This window comes from Mytilus edulis, chromosome 6, assembly GCF_963676685.1.
Source record: "Mytilus edulis chromosome 6, xbMytEdul2.2, whole genome shotgun sequence".
Lineage (NCBI taxonomy): Eukaryota > Metazoa > Mollusca > Bivalvia > Mytilida > Mytilidae > Mytilus > Mytilus edulis.
The window spans coordinates 93,602,807-93,622,047 of record NC_092349.1 but is presented as its reverse complement, the minus strand read 5'-3'; the positions used below and the strand labels follow the sequence as shown (position 1 = coordinate 93,622,047).

General features: G+C 31.6%; 1 protein-coding gene across 1 annotated transcript; it reads right to left on the bottom strand.

Annotated features, from left to right (window-relative positions):
- Positions 1-2,390: 2,390 nt before the first annotated feature.
- Positions 2,391-19,196, bottom strand: LOC139528927 (TBC1 domain family member 10A-like). The gene is made up of 9 exons (XM_071325177.1): positions 18,759-19,196; positions 15,695-15,794; positions 13,550-13,657; positions 12,633-12,739; positions 11,829-12,009; positions 11,022-11,096; positions 8,573-8,687; positions 5,341-5,495; positions 2,391-4,856 (listed from the first exon to the last, which is right to left on the bottom strand). The coding sequence occupies exons 1-9, from the start codon at positions 18,896-18,898 to the stop codon at positions 4,737-4,739; spliced, it is 1,101 nt and encodes a 366-aa protein (XP_071181278.1). The 5' UTR covers positions 18,899-19,196; the 3' UTR covers positions 2,391-4,736.
- Positions 19,197-19,241: the final 45 nt, after the last annotated feature.

Genomic DNA, 19,241 nt, shown 5'->3' with positions numbered 1-19,241 from the left:
GTATATAACAAAGATTTAAGTTGATTCTGGACAAAGAAAGATAACTCCAATTAAAAAAAAATCTTGCAGATATTTCTTGCTTACTATACTGGACAAAGAAAGATAACTCTTAATTAAAAAAAAATTTGCTATTTCACAATATTGTGAAATTAGATATTTCTTGCCATTGCACAATATTGTGCAATTGAAAAGACTTGCTATTGCACAATACTTAATATAATAATTTTAGATCCTGATTTGGACCAACTTGAAAACTGGGCCCATAATCAAAAATCTAAGTACATGTTTAGATTCAGCATATCAAAGAGGCCCAAGAATTTAATTTTTGTTAAAATCAAACTTAGTTTAATTATGGACCCTTTAGACCTTAATGTAGGCCAATTTGAAAACGGGACCAAAAATGAAGAATCTACATACACAGTTAGATTTGGCATATCAAAGAACCCCATTTATTAAATTTTTGATGAAATCAAATAAAGTTTAATTTTGGATCCAGATTTGGACCAACTTGAAAACTGGGCCAATAATCAAGAATCTAAGTACATTTTTAGATTCAACATATCAAAGAGGCCCAAGAATTTAATTTTTGTTAAAATAAAACTAAGTTTAATTTTGGACCTTTGGACCTTAATGTAGACCAATTTGAAAACATGACCAAAAGTTAAGAATCTACATACACAGTTAGATTTGGCATATCAAAGAACCCCAATTATTCAATTTTGATGAAATCAAACAAAGTTTAATTTTGGACCCTTTGGGCCCCTTTTTCCTAAACTGTTGGGACCAAAACTCCCAAAATCAATACCAACCTTCCTTTTATGGTCATAAACCTTGTGTTTAAATTTCATAGATTTCTATTAACGTTATGTTGCGAAAACCAAGAAAAATGCTTATTTGGGTCCCTTTTTGGCCCCTAATTCCTAAACTGTTGGGACCTAAACTCCCAAAATCAATACCAATCTTCCTTTTGTGGTAATAAACATTGTGTTTAAATTTCATTGATTTCTATTAACTTAAACTAAAGTTATTGTGCGAAAACCAAGAATAATGCTTATTTGGGCCCTTTTTTGGCCCCTAATTCCTAAACTGTTGAAACCAAAACTCCCAAAATCAATCCCAACCTTTCTTTTGTGGTCATAAACCTTGTGTCAAAATTTCATAGATTTCTATTAACTTAAACTAAAGTTATAGTGCGAAAACCAAGAAAATGCTTATTTGGGCCCTTTTTGGCCCCTATTTCCTAAAATTTTGGGACCAAAACTCCCAAAATCATTACCAACCTTCCTTTTATGGTCATATACCTTGTGTTAAAATTTCATAGATTTCTATTCACTTTTACTAAAGTTAGAGTGCGAAAACTAAAAGTATTCGAACGACGACAACGACGACGACGACGCCAATGTGATAGCAATATACGACGAAATTTTTTTCAAAATTTGCAGTCGTATACAAAGAAAGTTCACAGACCAAGATATGAAATCTCATAATTTAAATATTGTTGCCTTTAACAAATCAAATTAAATCAAACAAGAAAAAATAACAATAAAAATTACATTATAATTATTGAAGACTTGTACAAATAGCACTGATATCAATAAACATCCATCCATAATCCATACATCAAAAACATACATCCATCTAATATATCAACATATTATATACAGAAACAAAATGTATGAACTAGATTATCAGTGTATCATAGCCATAAAATGTTTTCAATGTTTTCCTGAAGAAATAAGATAGTCAAATTAAACAGTTCATTTATGTCATATTAAATTGATGCTTTTGTTAACCATAAGATACAGATATAAAGAAAATTGTTGACTAAATATATTCCTTATGTTTCTGTCTGGCTAGTCCAACAATTACAAAGACTGACTGCCCACGTTTTTTCTAAAGCATACACAATGCTTATACATGATACAGAAAAGAGAAATTCACCTACAAAATCAAAACTTACCACTGAAATGGGATTTTGATCAGTTAAGGCTCTTTTTTATAAAATCAGAAGTTATTTTGTGAATTTATTATTGTTTTTGAAAGAAGGGACAAAAATGCCAGACTAATTATTTTGATTTCAGGGGAAATGTATATACAGATAAAAGGATCATATATCAATACACAAGTTCTTATTAGTGTGATACTGACCCAAACGTATTATACCATAATTGGCCAATGTTAGTATTTGTAAGGAATTCATTATAAACCCCACAATAATTTTTGAATTTTCAATGGTAAACAAGTTAAAGTTGTGCAATTCAGCTTATTGTTTGAAGTATATAATTGAAAATCATAACACAGTTGTATCAATTACCGATCAATCTAGCAACAATTTGAAGTAAAATTGATATCATTTTCAATCTTTCATTTGTAAATATTCTGTTTTCATCTTTTCTTTAAAATATTCTATCTGATTTATGTATCATTATTTAAATATGAGACACACTTGACTGAAACATCTTTCATGTTGTATATCAAAAGTTACAAGCAAATAAGTAGTTATTGCACACCAAGATTTTTTTGTTTTTGTTAATACTAATCCTTTTCATGTATTAGTACCAGCAGAATATAACTTTAGTGGCTACAACTCACTGACAAGTCCCTTTATCAATAAGTACCAACAGAATATAACTTTAGTGGCTACAATACACTGACAACTAAGTAATTTTCTAATAAAAGCACCATTTAAAATGAGACAAACATGACTGATTATATATATTAAAATGAAATATCACAGTTCAAGTTGTGTTACCATAGTAACATAATAACAATGGAACACAAAAATACATGGACAATAAAATGATCAGAGTTTTAGGAAATGTACACTAAACCAACAGACCAGCCTTTTACCTGAGGTAACATGAGTAACTCTAAAATCCTATTTATTAGTAAACATATTATACAGCTAGTGTAGGTCTCAATTATCTCAATCATTTATACTTGATTTAAGCAGCCTGAAAGAGTAGGAATTACATACATAACTTATAATAGCACTAACCTTAAACATTTATAACAGATTTCTGTGATAAATTTATTTGTTTCCACGAAAAACAATAAATATTCAATAACTGCAGATAAATATTCGTTAAGTTAAGGAACATAGCTAATACCCCTCATATCTTCTGCATCTCTTCTTTTTATTTTAGATCAATTGGAAGCTTGTGTCAAATTTATATATCAGCTTGTATGAAACAAAAAGTATCCTACTTCTTTTCAAATGAATCTTTAAAAGACATTTTCAAAGAACGTAGAACTTACAATAGCTACATTTAAGGCTGACATAAAGGGGTTAATTTTTGCGACCCAATTCAAAAGAAACCCAAGCTTCAATTATAAAGGAATTAGTATTAAAAAAAAAAAAGACTTCTACCAAAAACATCCACTGAACTCGACTGGCTAAAAAATTGTGAAAGGGTTAAACATGATTTTGAAACAGTCCATAAATTTTTTCTACATCTATTCTACTATCAAAGGTATAAAAATCTAAATAATATAGATTCAAAGATATAAGTAACTGCTTCTTAGTATGATCTGTTACTATGGTAACAGAGTACATAAAAAAAACAAAATTGAATAAAATATCATTCTGAAGAACCATACTTGTAACCATGAACACAATATCTATAACAATATTAAGGAGATCATTTAACACATAACATTGGTCAAAATTGTAATAATTGGGGAAACACTGTAAAATGGGAAACTTATAGACACACTATAACAAATGTTGTTTTTATAGATAATCATTGACAGTACCAGAGCAGAACAGTAATAACTGACAAAAAAAAGTTACAAAAAATGTTTCCCCTTTAGTGGAAGTGCTGTACACTTTTAAGCACTTGACAAACCATAACAATCTTAATATAAATAATGCATGCCCATGAAGCTGAAAGAATATAATCCCTCTGTCTCTATGTCAAACATACTGGTACTTTCATTACATTATTACAAGGCATGCTCCAATAAACATGTGCTAACCAACTTAATGTCTACTGATGGAAAGCTGTATAACAGACAATCATACATCTACATTTTCATGTTATGATTTAGAAACAGAGATAACAAACTTACCTTAATCAGCTTATGAGCTAATTCCTTTATAAAAACAGACAATTGCATTGCAATATCATGTTTAGTTTATCTGATGTTGATGTTTTACTTACCATTAAAACCGTTATGGAGTTTTTCTGTACATTTAAGTGTTATTTAAAGTATGACAGTAAAGGTCTGTTTTCCACTGTGCACAGGTTGTGTATATAATACATTCTATCTTTAAGAAAACAACACAATTTCTCTCTCAGGACAGGTGTGTTATGTAAGTACCGTAATATAGAAGAAGCTCTACAGGCTATTTCAACATTGTAACTTATGCTATGACTGATGCCAAAAACTATTTTCAAATGCATAAATAAATAATCATTTAAGTACAAAGCCTAAATTACAAAACAATTTCATCCAATAATATCATTACCCTATATACCAACATGTCACATGACATAGGTCATATGACATAGGCTGTGATCACATGTCTTTCATGTGTACCTCTTGATTCATTATTTATGTCACATGGCTTGTGACCATTGTTAATTGACATTGTGATCACATGACATTTGACTATGGTTTACGCCAATCAAATGCCTTGTATTTTGTTGTGTGTTGATCACATGACCTTTGACTAAAGTTTACGCCAATCAAATGCCTTATATTTTGTTGATCATATGATTTCTTATTGAGTCTTATCTATGTTTATGTCTGCCTGGTTTATCTCCATTTAATTCTTTTGTCTTTTGTCTCCGTTGTATTTGTTTTTGATGCTCCTTTTCCATATCTCTTTCTGTTATATTGAGCCGTAATGACTGAAAGGAAACCATCATAAATGTGCTTTACAAATATTACTCATTAGAATTTCACTGATATTTGTCAATTATATATCTAAATTAGTCTTTAAGTAAAAGTAACAATAAACAATGGTCTGCTACTAAACTAATCTAATAAATCAAATCAAATTAACAATTAAACATGTTTTTGCACTGAAGTTATAACTATTTAATCAAAAGATGTTTTTGTTCTTACATTATCACAATTTAATCATAAATGTTATAAACTTCACTTTATACACCATATTCATGTTATAAAGCTTTTAAAGTCATTGAAACAAACAAAAGGATAACATTTGATGATTGTAATTTCATATTATAAAGGTTATGAAATTCATTAAAAATCTAGTTTGATCTGAAGTAAAATGTTGAGGAACAAATCATCAACTTAAAAACAAATAAGTTCAAAATCTACATGTCTGGATTAAAATGTTGATAAATGATAATGCTACCATACACATACCTCTTGCACTAAATATTCTTCTTCCAATGTCTGTATAGGTAGTCGTCTTAATTTTTCCAGGGTTTCATACATTGTAGGGCATTGAGATAAACACCCTGGCTCTCCAAGTGCTATTCTGAACAGTACTAAAGCTACCCTGAATACAACCTTGACACCTGTAAAATAACAATGTTCTAATTGTAGGACATTGAGATAAACACCCTGGTTCTCCAAGTGCTATTCTGAACAGTACTAAAGCTACCCTGAATACAACCTTGACACCTGAAAAATAACAATGTTCTAATTGTAGGACATTGAGATAAACACCCTGGTTCTCCAAGTGCTATTCTGAACAGTACTAAAGCTACCCTGAATACAACCTTCACACCTGAAAAATAACAATGTTCTAATTGTAGGACATTGAGATAAACACCCTGGTTCTCCAAGTGCTATTCTGAACAGTACTAAAGCTACTCTGAATACAACCTTGACACCTGAAAAATAACAATGTTCTAATTGTAGGACATTGAGATAAACACCCTGGTTCTCCAAGTGCTATTCTGAACAGTACTAAAGCTACCCTGAATACAACCTTCACACCTGAAAAATAACAATGTTCTAATTGTAGGACATTGAGATAAACACCCTGGTTCTCCAAGTGCTATTCTGAACAGTACTAAAGCTACTCTGAATACAACCTTGACACCTGAAAAATAACAATGTTCTAATTGTAGGACATTGAGATAAACACCCTGGTTCTCCAAGTGCTATTCTGAACAGTACTAAAGCTACTCTGAATACAACCTTGACACCTGAAAAATAACAATGTTCTAATTGTAGGACATTGAGATAAACACCCTGGTTCTCCAAGTGCTATTCTGAACAGTACTAAAGCTACTCTGAATACAACCTTGACACCTGAAAAATAACAATGTTCTAATTGTAGGACATTGAGATAAACACCCTGGTTCTCCAAGTGCTATTCTGAACAGTACTAAAGCTACCCTGAATACAACCTTCACACCTGAAAAATAACAATGTTCTAATTGTAGGACATTGAGATAAACACCCTGGTTCTCCAAGTGCTATTCTGAACAGTACTAAAGCTACTCTGAATACAACCTTGACACCTGAAAAATAACAATGTTCTAATTGTAGGACATTGAGATAAACACCCTGGTTCTCCAAGTGCTATTCTGAACAGTACTAAAGCTACTCTGAATACAACCTTGACACCTGAAAAATAACAATGTTCTAATTGTAGGACATTGAGATAAACACCCTGGTTCTCCAAGTGCTATTCTGAACAGTACTAAAGCTACTCTGAATACAACCTTGACACCTGAAATATAACAATGTTCTAATTGTAGGACATTGAGATAAACACCCTGGCTCTCCAAGTGCTATTCTGAACAGTACTAAAGCTACTCTGAATACAACCTTGACACCTGAAAAATAACAATGTTCTAATTGTAGGACATTGTGATAAACACCCTGGTTCTCCAAGTGCTATTCTGAACAGTACTAAAGCTACTCTGAATACAACCTTAACAACTGAAAAATAACAATGTTCTAATACATTACCTTGACATCTAGAAATAACAATGTTCTCTTGCAACTATTCTATATATATAACCTTGACATCTAGAAATAACAATGTTCTCTTGCAACTATTCTATATATATAACCTTGACATCTAGAAATAACGATGTTCTCTTGCAACTATTCTATATATATAACCTTGACATCTAGAAATAACAATGTTCTCTTGCAACTATTCTATATATATAACCTTGACATCTAGAAATAACAATGTGTTCTTGAAACTATTCTGAATATATAACCTTGCACGCTAGAAATAACAATGTTCACTTGAAACTATTCTAAATATATATTCTTGACCTCTAGAAATAACAATGTGTTCTTGAACCATTCTGAAAATATAACTTTGACCTCTAGAAATAACAATGTGTTCTTGAACCATTCTGAAAATATAACTTTGACCTCTAGAAATAACAATTTGTTCTTGAAACTATTCTGAATATATAACTTTGACCTCTAGAAATAAGAATGTTCTCTAGAAACTATTCTGAATATATAACCTTGACCTCTAGAAATAAGAATGTTCTCTAGAAACTTTTCTGAATATATAATCTTGACCTCTAGAAATAAGAATGTTCTCTAGAAACTTTTCTGAATATATAATCTTGACCTCTAGAAATAATGATGTTCTCTTGAGTTACTCTGAATAAATTTAATGCTACTTTGATTATGATTTGACATAAGCAATGAAAAGCACTTCTCTCTGACCTTTTCTGAATAGCACAAAGGCTACAAGAATATACTTGACACATACATCATGTACATGTAGATAATAAATAATGTGAAGAACTATTCTAAATTCAACCAACACTTTGAGTATAACCAGACCTTGTATGGTCCAACTTGCAAAATTCTAAGTTATAAAAATGAAAACAAAGCAATATTTGATGATAACGTAGAACTAATTCTTCCAAAAAATTAACACAAGGATGTATAAGACTACCATTAAACCCTAGAACATAAAGATTATTCTCAAAAACAAAAAAACTAACTTTTTCTCAAATTTTTTCTTATTTAAATTTTCACTTACAATTATAAGATCTGTATATTCCCTATTAGTACAAAACCTATTTGGCCTCAGAAATCAAAAAAAAAAATACTCACTTGTGGAAAACTACCACTTTAATTCAAGACATTTCTAGTTGTGTGTTTTAGTTTTATGTATTTTTTATGGAAAACCTGTTTCTTTTATCAAGTTGAAGTTGAAAATATTTGTAAATGATTATAGACACTTCACCAGTATAAAATAAGCCAAAATAACAAATGGAAAAGTTGAGTTCGTCATTTACCCAAAAAAAGGTATTGTAAATTGTAATAAACATGTTGAGAGTGTGTGGAAATGCCATACTTCAAAGATATTACAAAAAAAATACCTAGATGAAAAGTAAAAACATATGTGTCAGTTGCTGAAAAAATAGTTAGGTAAAAAGCAGGTTTTGATGAGCATGTTGCACCAAACTGAGTTGAAACCCTGTAGTTTTGTTTACGTTGAGATACATTTTGCACTGAACTGAGTTTGAAACCCTGTAATTTTGTTTACGTTGATGGACATTTTACACCAATGTGAGTTTGAAACCCTGTAGTTTTGATTACGTTGACGGACATTTTGCACTGAACTGAGTTTTGATTATGTTGGTAAATATATACTAACCTTCACACAGAAACATGTCCCATACACGTAATACACATCCCCATGGCAACGTTCTAGTAAACACACACATAAACCACTCAGTCATATATAATATTGGCTCCATTTTCTGCTTTTTCTGAAAAAAAATAGGCATTTGAAATTTGAACTAATGCATCTAAAAAGGACTTTGAAATTTAAATGCATCTAAAAAGGACTAACTGTGTAAAATATCCTTAATGCAGTCAGTGATACTACATGGTACAAGTTATTTTTATTTTCTTGAAGAAGTAAACATTGATATACTTATATCAGTAAATTTTTAAGATACTTATAAGTGTATTTTATATATGGCTTAAAAGTGTCCCTTAGACATTCATACCTTTTTACTTCAAGTAAACAAGTCATACTATCTTCTTTTCTTGAATTTCAAATGACTTCTTTGCTCTAATAGAATTTTAAATAGTCTGTCCTTTGCAGTTGTCTTTACTAATCATGTAAATGTAATTTAATGGACAATTAAAATCTCATTTGTCTGTTAGCTTCAAAAACACTGCTCATTTCATTTGATGTGTTTTATCATTTGATTTTGCCATTTGATTAGGGACTTTCAGTTTTGAATTTTACTCGGAGTTCAGTATTTTTGTGATTTTACTTTTTAAAAGCCTCCAAGGGACAATTTTTTAAAGGGGCTACTTCAATACTTAACTGATAGGGGGTGCCACTGGGGTTGTTACCCCACCCTTTTCATATAATTTAGGTTTTAATAAATGTATACCTTTTCATATATTGCGTAGGTAAAAATGTAACCTCTTCCCGTATTGTTTGGGTTTTATGTAATGTTTATTGTAACAGTGGAATACCAAAGTATCAAAAGAGAAAAAATGTTTGATAAAAACATATACAGGAAGACCAATAAAGATGACAGTTGAAAAAATTCTTGGAACTTTATTTACCTTATAATATATTTTGGATGATTTTCCAAACCTATTCACATATTTTAAAGTTTCAAAAGGAGACCTATTCCAACAACAAATCCTATCACCTTGTGTATAGGAAGTGACCCCCTTGAAGTGCAATTAGCTTCTTCATTGTTCTTTGTTGAATTAATGAGATGAAACATCGTTTTCTAATAATTTTTATGAGCTAACCAGAAAACAATCATCTAAGGCAATTTTTTACATCTCAAAACATGAAAAGTTAAGAGATTGTAAAATAAATTACTTAAAAGTAAACCATATAAGAAAATATGAAAATAAAAAAATTACATAATATCTATACTACTTCAAGTTCATAAAAATAACTTGTATAAGTAGAACCCTTGACTGTAATGTTTACAAATTTGATGAAATACAAAGAACCTATCAACTAGATGTCTGTCATGTTCACATGATGTTTCTGGTATCTCTATATCCTTTATATCCCTGCTAGCTTTATATCCTTTATAAATCAGGTAATTATATTTCTTAATTTGGCATTTTATTTTTACATATATGCCTAGCGTGATTCGGTTTTCTTGCATATGATCATATACATATATATATATATATATTCAAAAAAGCAAATTTACAGATCTAACATTGTTGGGTTGATGTTTAGACGAGTTGAGTATATACATTATGTACACAGCCATGTATCACCATCATTGATGGCGATCCGATGGATACATCTGTTGTAGGGTTGTCACTGACTCAGACGTACTTATGAATATAATTATTTTCTGTGACTGTATCTTACATTAATTTGTAGGATCCTTTACTATAGATAATTTAGCTGATCTGTAACAATAACATCTTCATGCCTTATATATCATGTACTGTAGTACGCCGCTAGATTAAAACTGACGTGGAAAGGTAACACATGGCCAGCGAAAGCTCTTTTTTTTAGAGCCCAGGTGGTCGTGTGGTCTAGCGGGACGGCTGCAGTGCAGGCGATTTGGTGTCACAATATCACAGAAGCATGGGTTCGAATCCCGGCGAGGGAAGAACCAAAAATTTGCGAAAGCAAATTTACAGATCTAACATTGTTGGGTTGATGTTTAGACGAGTTGTATATATATATTCAATTTAAAATACAGACTTTTCTCTCAAAAAATCACTAATCATGTGATCTATAATTACTTACCAGATATTTCAATCAATATCATCTTTTTTCTTAGTTACTAATAAATGTCTGCTTATCAACTTTTTTGTGTTTCTATGGTTACTAGCCAGATGTTTGTGAACTGTTACTATGGTTACTTTCCAGATAACATGCATTGACTTTTTCCTGTTTATTTCCTGTTGCTATAGTCACTTAACAGATGTATGATTATCTTTTTCCTGTGTCCATGGTTACTAACCATATGGTTGTGTTTTGACTAGTTATGTTTCTATGATTACTAACCATATAGTTGTGTTTTGACTAGTTATGTTTCTATGATTACTAACCATATGGTTGTGTTTTGACTAATTATGTTTCTATGGTAACTTACTAGATGTTTGTGTATTGGTAGAGAAGTCTTTTTCAGTAAACCAAACAGAACATCTCCATCTACTTGTACAGCTTCCTGAAATAATAAACATGATTGAAATGGAAAGTTATCTACTATTCTAATATGACATGCTTCATTCCCTTTATAAATAAACCCATGCTCTAAATCCAATAAAATTAGTTTGCATATGCGTATATTGACTACTGCAGAATAATGAATTTTATCAAATTAGCATGCATTTAATAAATTTGATTAAACTTAAAACACTTCCAACCTCTTAAATGATGCACATGTTGTTATCATGACTGTTCCATTCGAAACTGACATATTTGACCTAGATACAAAAAATGTTCATGCTGGCTGTTCAAAACTTCAAACTTCTCCTTCTGAAAAATCACATTGCCAGTTGTCATGATTGTTTGCTTGTTTACAAAAAAAAATGGGAGGTTAATGGAAGAGCCTTCACAAATGCTCAACACTTATACAAATCAAATATAGAAATTACCTTAATTGTCCTAATCAGAATCAAAATAACTGATCTATCGCTCCGGCAAAAATAATCACGAATATAATGCCTACCCATGATAAAACTGCACTAAAGTATAGCTTGCATCAATTATTTCTTAATTGCCAGGGCTCTAATAACCAGGCAGTTATTTCACACTGATTGATACTCAATATCTAGATATATAAACCTACCAAATCAGGGCTATATAAACCTCGTAACCTAGACATAGCTTCCTACCATACCAGATGTGAGATAACAACAAAACTCTATTTCTAGACATGTTCCATGTAAATACCTACCAAACCAGGGCTGTAATACCCAGGCAGATACTTCTCACAGATAGATACTAGACACCAGAAAGCTTGCTCAGCTGGCATATGCATCAGTAAGATAGCTGCTATTGGTCCCTGAGCTTGGCAGTACCCATCATGTGGATTGTGTATTGTGTAAGCTTTCAAGATCCAGAATAAATCTTCTTGGCTGAAATGTACCAAACATAAAACTGTAAATTGTCTTAGCTGAAAGAAACCATATATGAAACTATAAATCCTATAAGCTGAAATAAAACATACATAAAACTACAAATCATATTGTCTGAAATAAAACATACACAAAAGTATAAATACACTTGGCTAAAGAAAAAAATAATTAAAAAATATACTATTTGTGTCTGAAAGGCTGATATAAGCAAAAGGTATGTAAACATATTTTGACAACTTTATATAATATATCTGTTTGCTTTGTTCATGCATCCTTGTAATATAATGGAATTTGATGCGACTATTATACAATTGAGAGGTTTAGCGATATAAAACCAGGTTCAATCCACCATTTTCTACATTTGAAAATGTCTGATCCAAGTCAGGAATATGACAGTAGTGGTAAATTTGTTTGATGTGTTTTATACTTTGAGTTTGCCATTTCATTAGGGACTTTCGGTTTTGAATTTTCCTTGAAGTTCAGTATTTTTGTGATTTTACTTTTTCCTTAAAAGTGTTTAATCCTATAGTATTACACCCATAACCTGCTCTGGAAGTAAAGGCATTATTAGATTGGATTGTCAGAGTTTGACTGTTACTAGGGTCAAAGGTTATGGTACATACCCGTGTCCTCCTCGAGCTGTAAACATTTCATGAGCTGGGAATTGTCTGTGTAAATCTTTTTTGATATCATCTTCCCACTGAGGTTTAATAGGTCTTTTCAAATACTCCTGTAAAATATTTCAAAATTAAGATGTAACTTTGTCTGTCAGTATATTCACGTAGTTGCATTAACAGGGGCGGATGCAGGAATTTTCCAAAGGGGGGGTGCTATCCCAGGGCAAAGGGGGGGTGCAAAACATATGTCCAGATACAAATGCATTGATCGGCCAAAATAAAGGGGGGGGTGCGAACCCCCGGAACCCCCCTCTGGATCCGCCACTGATTAAGTTAAGATGCTTTTTTTTTACATTTCACAAAATATCATTTGTGTTTGGTAGCCATGTCCAAACCAATTCCTCATGAACAATAGGGGCTCTTATCATTTTTCAAACTTATCATCGCATGTATCAAATATCACTTTATGTCTTCCTGCATTCTGTTCCATTAATAATTTACTACCACATAAATACTGCCATGCCCTTGACCTCAGGGAAGGGGGGATACCTTTACCTGATATCTTCCTGCATTCTGTTCCATTAGGAATTTACTACCACATAAATACTGCCATGCCCTTGACCTCAGGGAAGGGGGAATACCTTTACCTGATATCTCCCTGCATTCTGTTCCATTAGGAATTTACTACCACATAAATACTGCCATGCCCTTGACCTCAGAGAGGGGGGAATACCTTTACCTGATATCTCCCTGCATTCTGTTCCATTAGGAATTTACTACCACATAAATACTGCCATGCCCTTGACCTCAGGGAAGGGGGAATACCTTTACCTGATATCTCCCTGCATTCTGTTCCATTAGGAATTTACTACCACATAAATACTCCCATGCCCTTGACCTCAGAGAGGGGGGAATACCTTTACCTGATATCTCCCTGCATTCTGTTCCATTAGGAATTTACTACCACATAAATACTGCCATGCCCTTGACCTCAGGGAAGGGGGAATACCTTTACGACATCTTTCTCTTATCTGAAAAATAAATAGACATCTGACTAAAAACATACTATTGCATCATATTGTATCGGACTAAAAACATACTATTGCATCATATTGTATCGGACTAAAAACATACTATTGCATCATATTGTATCGGACTAAAAACATACTATTGCATCATATTGTATCGGACTAAAAACATATTATTGCATCATATTGTATCGTACTAAAAACATATTATTGCACTATATTGTAACAGGCATGACAAGGAAATATTTATTCTAATTGCAAGTAATTTCTTTATACATGTTATATATCGTGTATATTTTCCACACCAATTTACATGATTAAGATATATTTTACATGTTCATTTGTTATAGACAACTTGTTGAAGGCTTCGTGTTTCTCTTTATGCATGTTATGTCTCTCTTGGTTATTTTAGTCCTTGGCTTGATGTCATGTTGACTTTTACTACACATCTCTTTTAATTCATATTCCAGTTTAATAAACACTTCTTATATAATTACAACATGTTTAGATGTAGTGAAATTTTTATCATTGGTTTTATGATATGTCTAGTTCTTCAATTATGAATTCTGGTCCATCTTAAATCTGGGGGAATGAGATAGATTCAGTTTGGCTGGATGAGTAGAATAATTACAATATAATTTTCAAACGTAATATAAAATAAATTAAACGTAGGTTAAAGAAAGTTCATAATATGATTGATTTAATTGATTAATCATGTTAATATTAAATATCAAAGTAAACATGTAAATAAAGTAAGAAATTTGTATTAATAAAAATATAAAATATATTTGTTTTACCTTTTTAAATCTTTTACTCATACATTTTTTACCTTTTTAAATCTTCTACTCATATATTTTTAACTTTTTAAATCTTTTACTCATACATTTTTACCTTTTTAAATCTTTTACTCATACATTTTTACCTTTTCAAATCTTTTATCCATACATGTACATGTTTTACCTTTTTAAATCTTTTACTCATACATTTTTTACCTTTTTAAATCTTTTACTCATAAATTTTTACCTTTTTAAATCTTTTATTCATAGATGTTTTATCTTTTTAAATTTTTTACTCATACATTTTTCACCTTTTTAAATCTTTTACTCATACATTTTTACCTTTTCAAATCTTTTATCCATACATGTACATGTTTTACCTTTTTAAATCTTTTACTCATACATTTTTTACCTTTTTAAATCTTTTACTCATAAATTTTTACCTTTTTAAATCTTTTATTCATACATGTTTTATCTTTTTAAATTTTTTACTAATACATTTTTCACCTTTTTAAAATCTTTTACTCATACATTTTTTACCTTTTTAAAAATTTTACTCATACATATTTACCTTTTTAAATCTTTTACTCATACATGTTTTACCTTTTTAAATCTTTTACTCATACATATTTACCTTTTTAAATCTTTTACTCATACATGTTTTATCTTTTTAAATCTTTTACTCATGGTCCGAGACCACAATTGTCGTCCCTTGATTTTCGTTGTTCACAAATATAGTCTCTAGTGTTAACAGTGGGTTACTTGCCATTAATTTTAATACCCCTTCCAAATTAATTTCTCCATGTTTAATGCCTCAAATTGTGAGTAAGGGGGTGAAATTACACTGTAAAAAAATTTGGGTCCAGAATTTTAAAGGAAAGTAGTGATTTGGTCCAGGTGAAAAAGGTTGAAATATAGCACTTCGGAAGCTGTCAAAAGATTTCAAGTCGCCCTAAAGATAAAATTGTCCATATTTTGAGTTAGAGACGATGAAGTTTAAATTTGTCCCAAAAGTAGTACAACACACTAAAAGTTTCATTGAGAAAGCGCAGGTGGGATTTTTTTAATTTTCATTTATGTTCTAAAAGAAATGCACTACAAATTAATTGTGTTCTCGGACCTCATACATTTTTAACTTTTTAAATCTTTTACTCATACATTTTTTTACCTTTTTAAATCTTTTACTCATACATTTTTTACCTTTATTAAATCTTCTACTCATATATTTTTTACTTTTTAAATCTTTTATTCATACATGATTTACCTTTTTAAATCTTTTACTCATACATTTTTCCCAATTTTCAAACATTTCCAGCCATTTCATCTCTCTTTTCCTTAATTTCTCAAAAGAGATCCTGTGTTCACTGAAAATAGACAGTACAACCATTCACAGTATATATATACATGTAGCATTGTCATGATTGTAGAGAGTTTAAACACATTTTATTTCACCATCATGACCATGTTCACAAAGTAAAATTGATTGGACAGCAGTAAATCATACTTTCAAACTCCTCTAGAGGCCCTGAATGCTGTGTTATCATGGTTATACATGTTATAATATACATGTACAAATGTATGTATCAAATTTAACGAAGGCATACACAGACGTCCTGCTGGTATAGGTTACCATTTCATATCTTAAGTATGGTTTATATACATGAATACACAGAATTTTACTGAGGTCAAATATCAATGGGTCAGTAATTTTCATCCTTCGAATTATATTAGATAAATTTCAGCAGTGTTCCAGCTAGGCCATTTTCAGAGGGCGCAGCGCCCGCCCTTTCCCAAGTGCCACCCTGTGCCCTTTTTACAGTTTCCAGTGCGCCCTGCCTTTTTGAAGATCGATTGTATATTAATTTGTTCATATTGATATGATATGCTAATTACTAAATTTTACCTGGGGAAAAGTTTATGACTTTGTTTACGACCCCAAGCTAATTTACAGTTATAACTGGTGTCATAATCTGTCGTTATAGGTAATCTGTTTATCGGATGGGTCATTAATGATCATCAACTTTAATTTCGGCAATTACCTTTGAAGAAATGTGCTTGGGCACAATTTGAAATGTTTACTGCATGTAGTTTCATGGAGAAAACGTAATGACAGAAATTTGAAAACCATAAAAAACTAGTTGAAAACATTGTTTTACTTGTTTTCCATGAAATAAACAGAAAATTCAGACGTATTTGTCATTGACTGCCCTCATTTATGATACGAAAATAACAAAATCGGCCGCCATATTGTTTTCTATTTACATTATATTTACGTACTGTTTATAATCCTCCAAAGAAGGAGCACATCCAAATAAAGAAAGATAACTCAATTTTTTCCTAGCATTGAGTAACTCATTTACGAGGGGGGATAGGAGGGGTCCTGATCCCGAAATCCCCGGCTTAAAAAAACGAAATCCTGAGGTCCCGAATTTAAATCAAGTAAATCCTGACGTCCCGAAATTCGAAAAGAAGGATTCTCAGATCCGGAAAGGGTCAATCCAGAAATCCCGAGCTTAAAAACACCCGATCCCTGAGTCCCGATAAAGGTCCTATCCCCCCTCATTTACCTTACATATTCTAAAATATTACATACTTCCTGCTTAAGAATATATATGTTTAGGTATTTTGAGTTATGGGAAAAGTTAAAGAGAGTCTTAGTAGCAGTGTTGGTAGGATGCCTTGGTCATCTTTTTCTGTATTTTTTATTTTTGATACAATTTTCCCCTGTTGCTGTTTATCCTGGGCTGTATATATTACTGGGCACAGCTGTTTTGTGCTGTATTGCCATTAAGCACAGCAGGGGTAGAAACTGTGAAACTGGTAAAATGTGCCAGACCATAGAAACAGAAAGAAACCAGGCCCGTAGCCAGGAATTTCCAAAGGTGGGTTCGTTGGACTCACAAACTCGACTTTAACAGTCACAATTCGAACAGAACATTGACTTTAACAGTGCTTATTTGTTTTCAGAGGGGGGTTCGTCCGAACCCCCCGAACCCCCTCTGGCTACGGGTATGGAAACAGGTCACCTTTCAAAACATACTGCATATAAAGCTCAACTGTGCCAAGCAATGATCTAAAAACTTGTGCGACAAGCTGCTTGATAAGTTTTTTAGCCTTCAAAGTAGAAAGATAGAGTTATATATGGGCTAATGATGTTGTTTTTGTATAACCTGTGATTCAACGAATAAACACAATGTTTGATTAATATCTTTTATTAAAACATGCCCTTTTCATATTATCATATCACACGGTAAATGCCCTTTTTCAGGATTGGCACCCTGCCCTTTTGAAATCCTAGCTGGAACACTGTTCAGTGATAATGGACCCTCATACTAAACTCTGAATTATACACAAGAAACTGTAAATGCTGTTGTATCTTTTTACTCAAATAAAGATATGAAAACTTGTACTTTGATGGAGAGTTGCCTCATTGGCACCCATACTGATCTTCTTCATTTGTTCTTGTGTGTATCTTTGTATTGATATATAATTATGTGACTATTTTCTTGCATTCTATTTAGAATTTGTTGTAGTTTTAGCCATAGTGGTTACTTCTGATGGAAATTCAGATGACAGAAGTCTGAATTTTATATTTAATTTCATCATGTTCATGTTTCTCAAAATTTCATCATTTACAAATTCATTTTCTAGAAATGAAAAAAAAAAATCTAGGGGAGGTGGCTTTAAACTAGGGTTGGTTGGGTAACTGGCACCACCCATAAACAAGAGGGTAGTAATAAATGACTTATGATGGTAAAAATTCTTGCCAAATGACGTTTAAGGTAATTTTTAGTACATGACGATAAAATGTACACTTTCTTCATGTTCTTTTAGACGATAAAAAATCAGCTGAATTTCACAAATCAAGCTATTTTTTTCAAAAAAAACCGGTAATAATTATTTGAGACATCTGACCAATCACAATAAGGATATTTTGACGAATGATGCTAAATTTTTAAACAATTTGACGCTTAACGTAGTGAAAATGACTGTTTGACACCTGACGGTAAAGAGCATTACCATCCTCATACAATGTATGATTTCAGAATGAGATTTTACTATTAAACCTTATCATTAGTTGGCTACCATTACTGGACATCACACAAGTTCCAGTAAAATTTTGACGTCATAATAGAAAATATCTGATGCCACAATGGAACAGTTATTGTTGTATATATTAAATGTCAAAAGTTCAAGAGGGAATAGCTACAAAGTACAAGATGTATCAAGGTTCCTATGTCATTTCCTAAAAGATTTAAAAATTGATAAACTACGGTTACCTTAACTGACTCATTAATTGATGCATATTGTTTGGGATATAAACTTACTCGTCTGGGTCAGTATATTGGTCACCACCCATGAAACCAAATCTATCGACATGAGCCATAGCACTCCCATTTTGCATTTCCCTTCCTTTCTCAATCTCCTTCGTGTCTCTCGGACTATCATCTGGAATTGCATTTGCCATGTTTTAGAATGAGATGTCTATCATGTACATATTATTTTAGATGTTAAGTCATGCTTTGCCTTGCATTACTAAATTATTTTTTTTATAGATTGTTGATGTTAGAGGTGTCTTGGGCTGGTTAAAAGATTGGAAACTGTCCTCTCGAACAATGACAGCTTGTTTTATTTTATCTACGAACAACAGCACTTAAATAATTTGTTTTCAGGACTGATCGACGAAGGGTGTCAACTGTTATAACCCAGAATTTATTTGCTTGATGATCTTCAGGAAGTGGTGTCTACCGGAAGTTTACAATTTTATGACACATGCTCATTGAACCATGACGAAATAATTATCGGACTTT

Excerpts from the sequence above, each read along its gene's own strand:
- LOC139528927 (XM_071325177.1), bottom strand. The coding sequence starts at position 18,898 with ATGGCAAATGCAATTCCAGATGATAGTCCGAGAGACACGAAGGAGATT. Across the intron at positions 13,658-15,694 it reads TGAGTAAAAGATTTAAAAAG|ATAAGAGAAAGATGTCGTAA; the intron begins GTAAATCATGTA and ends TTTATTTTTCAG. Across the intron at positions 12,010-12,632 it reads ACAGCTCGAGGAGGACACGG|CCAAGAAGATTTATTCTGGA; the intron begins GTATGTACCATA and ends GGTACATTTCAG.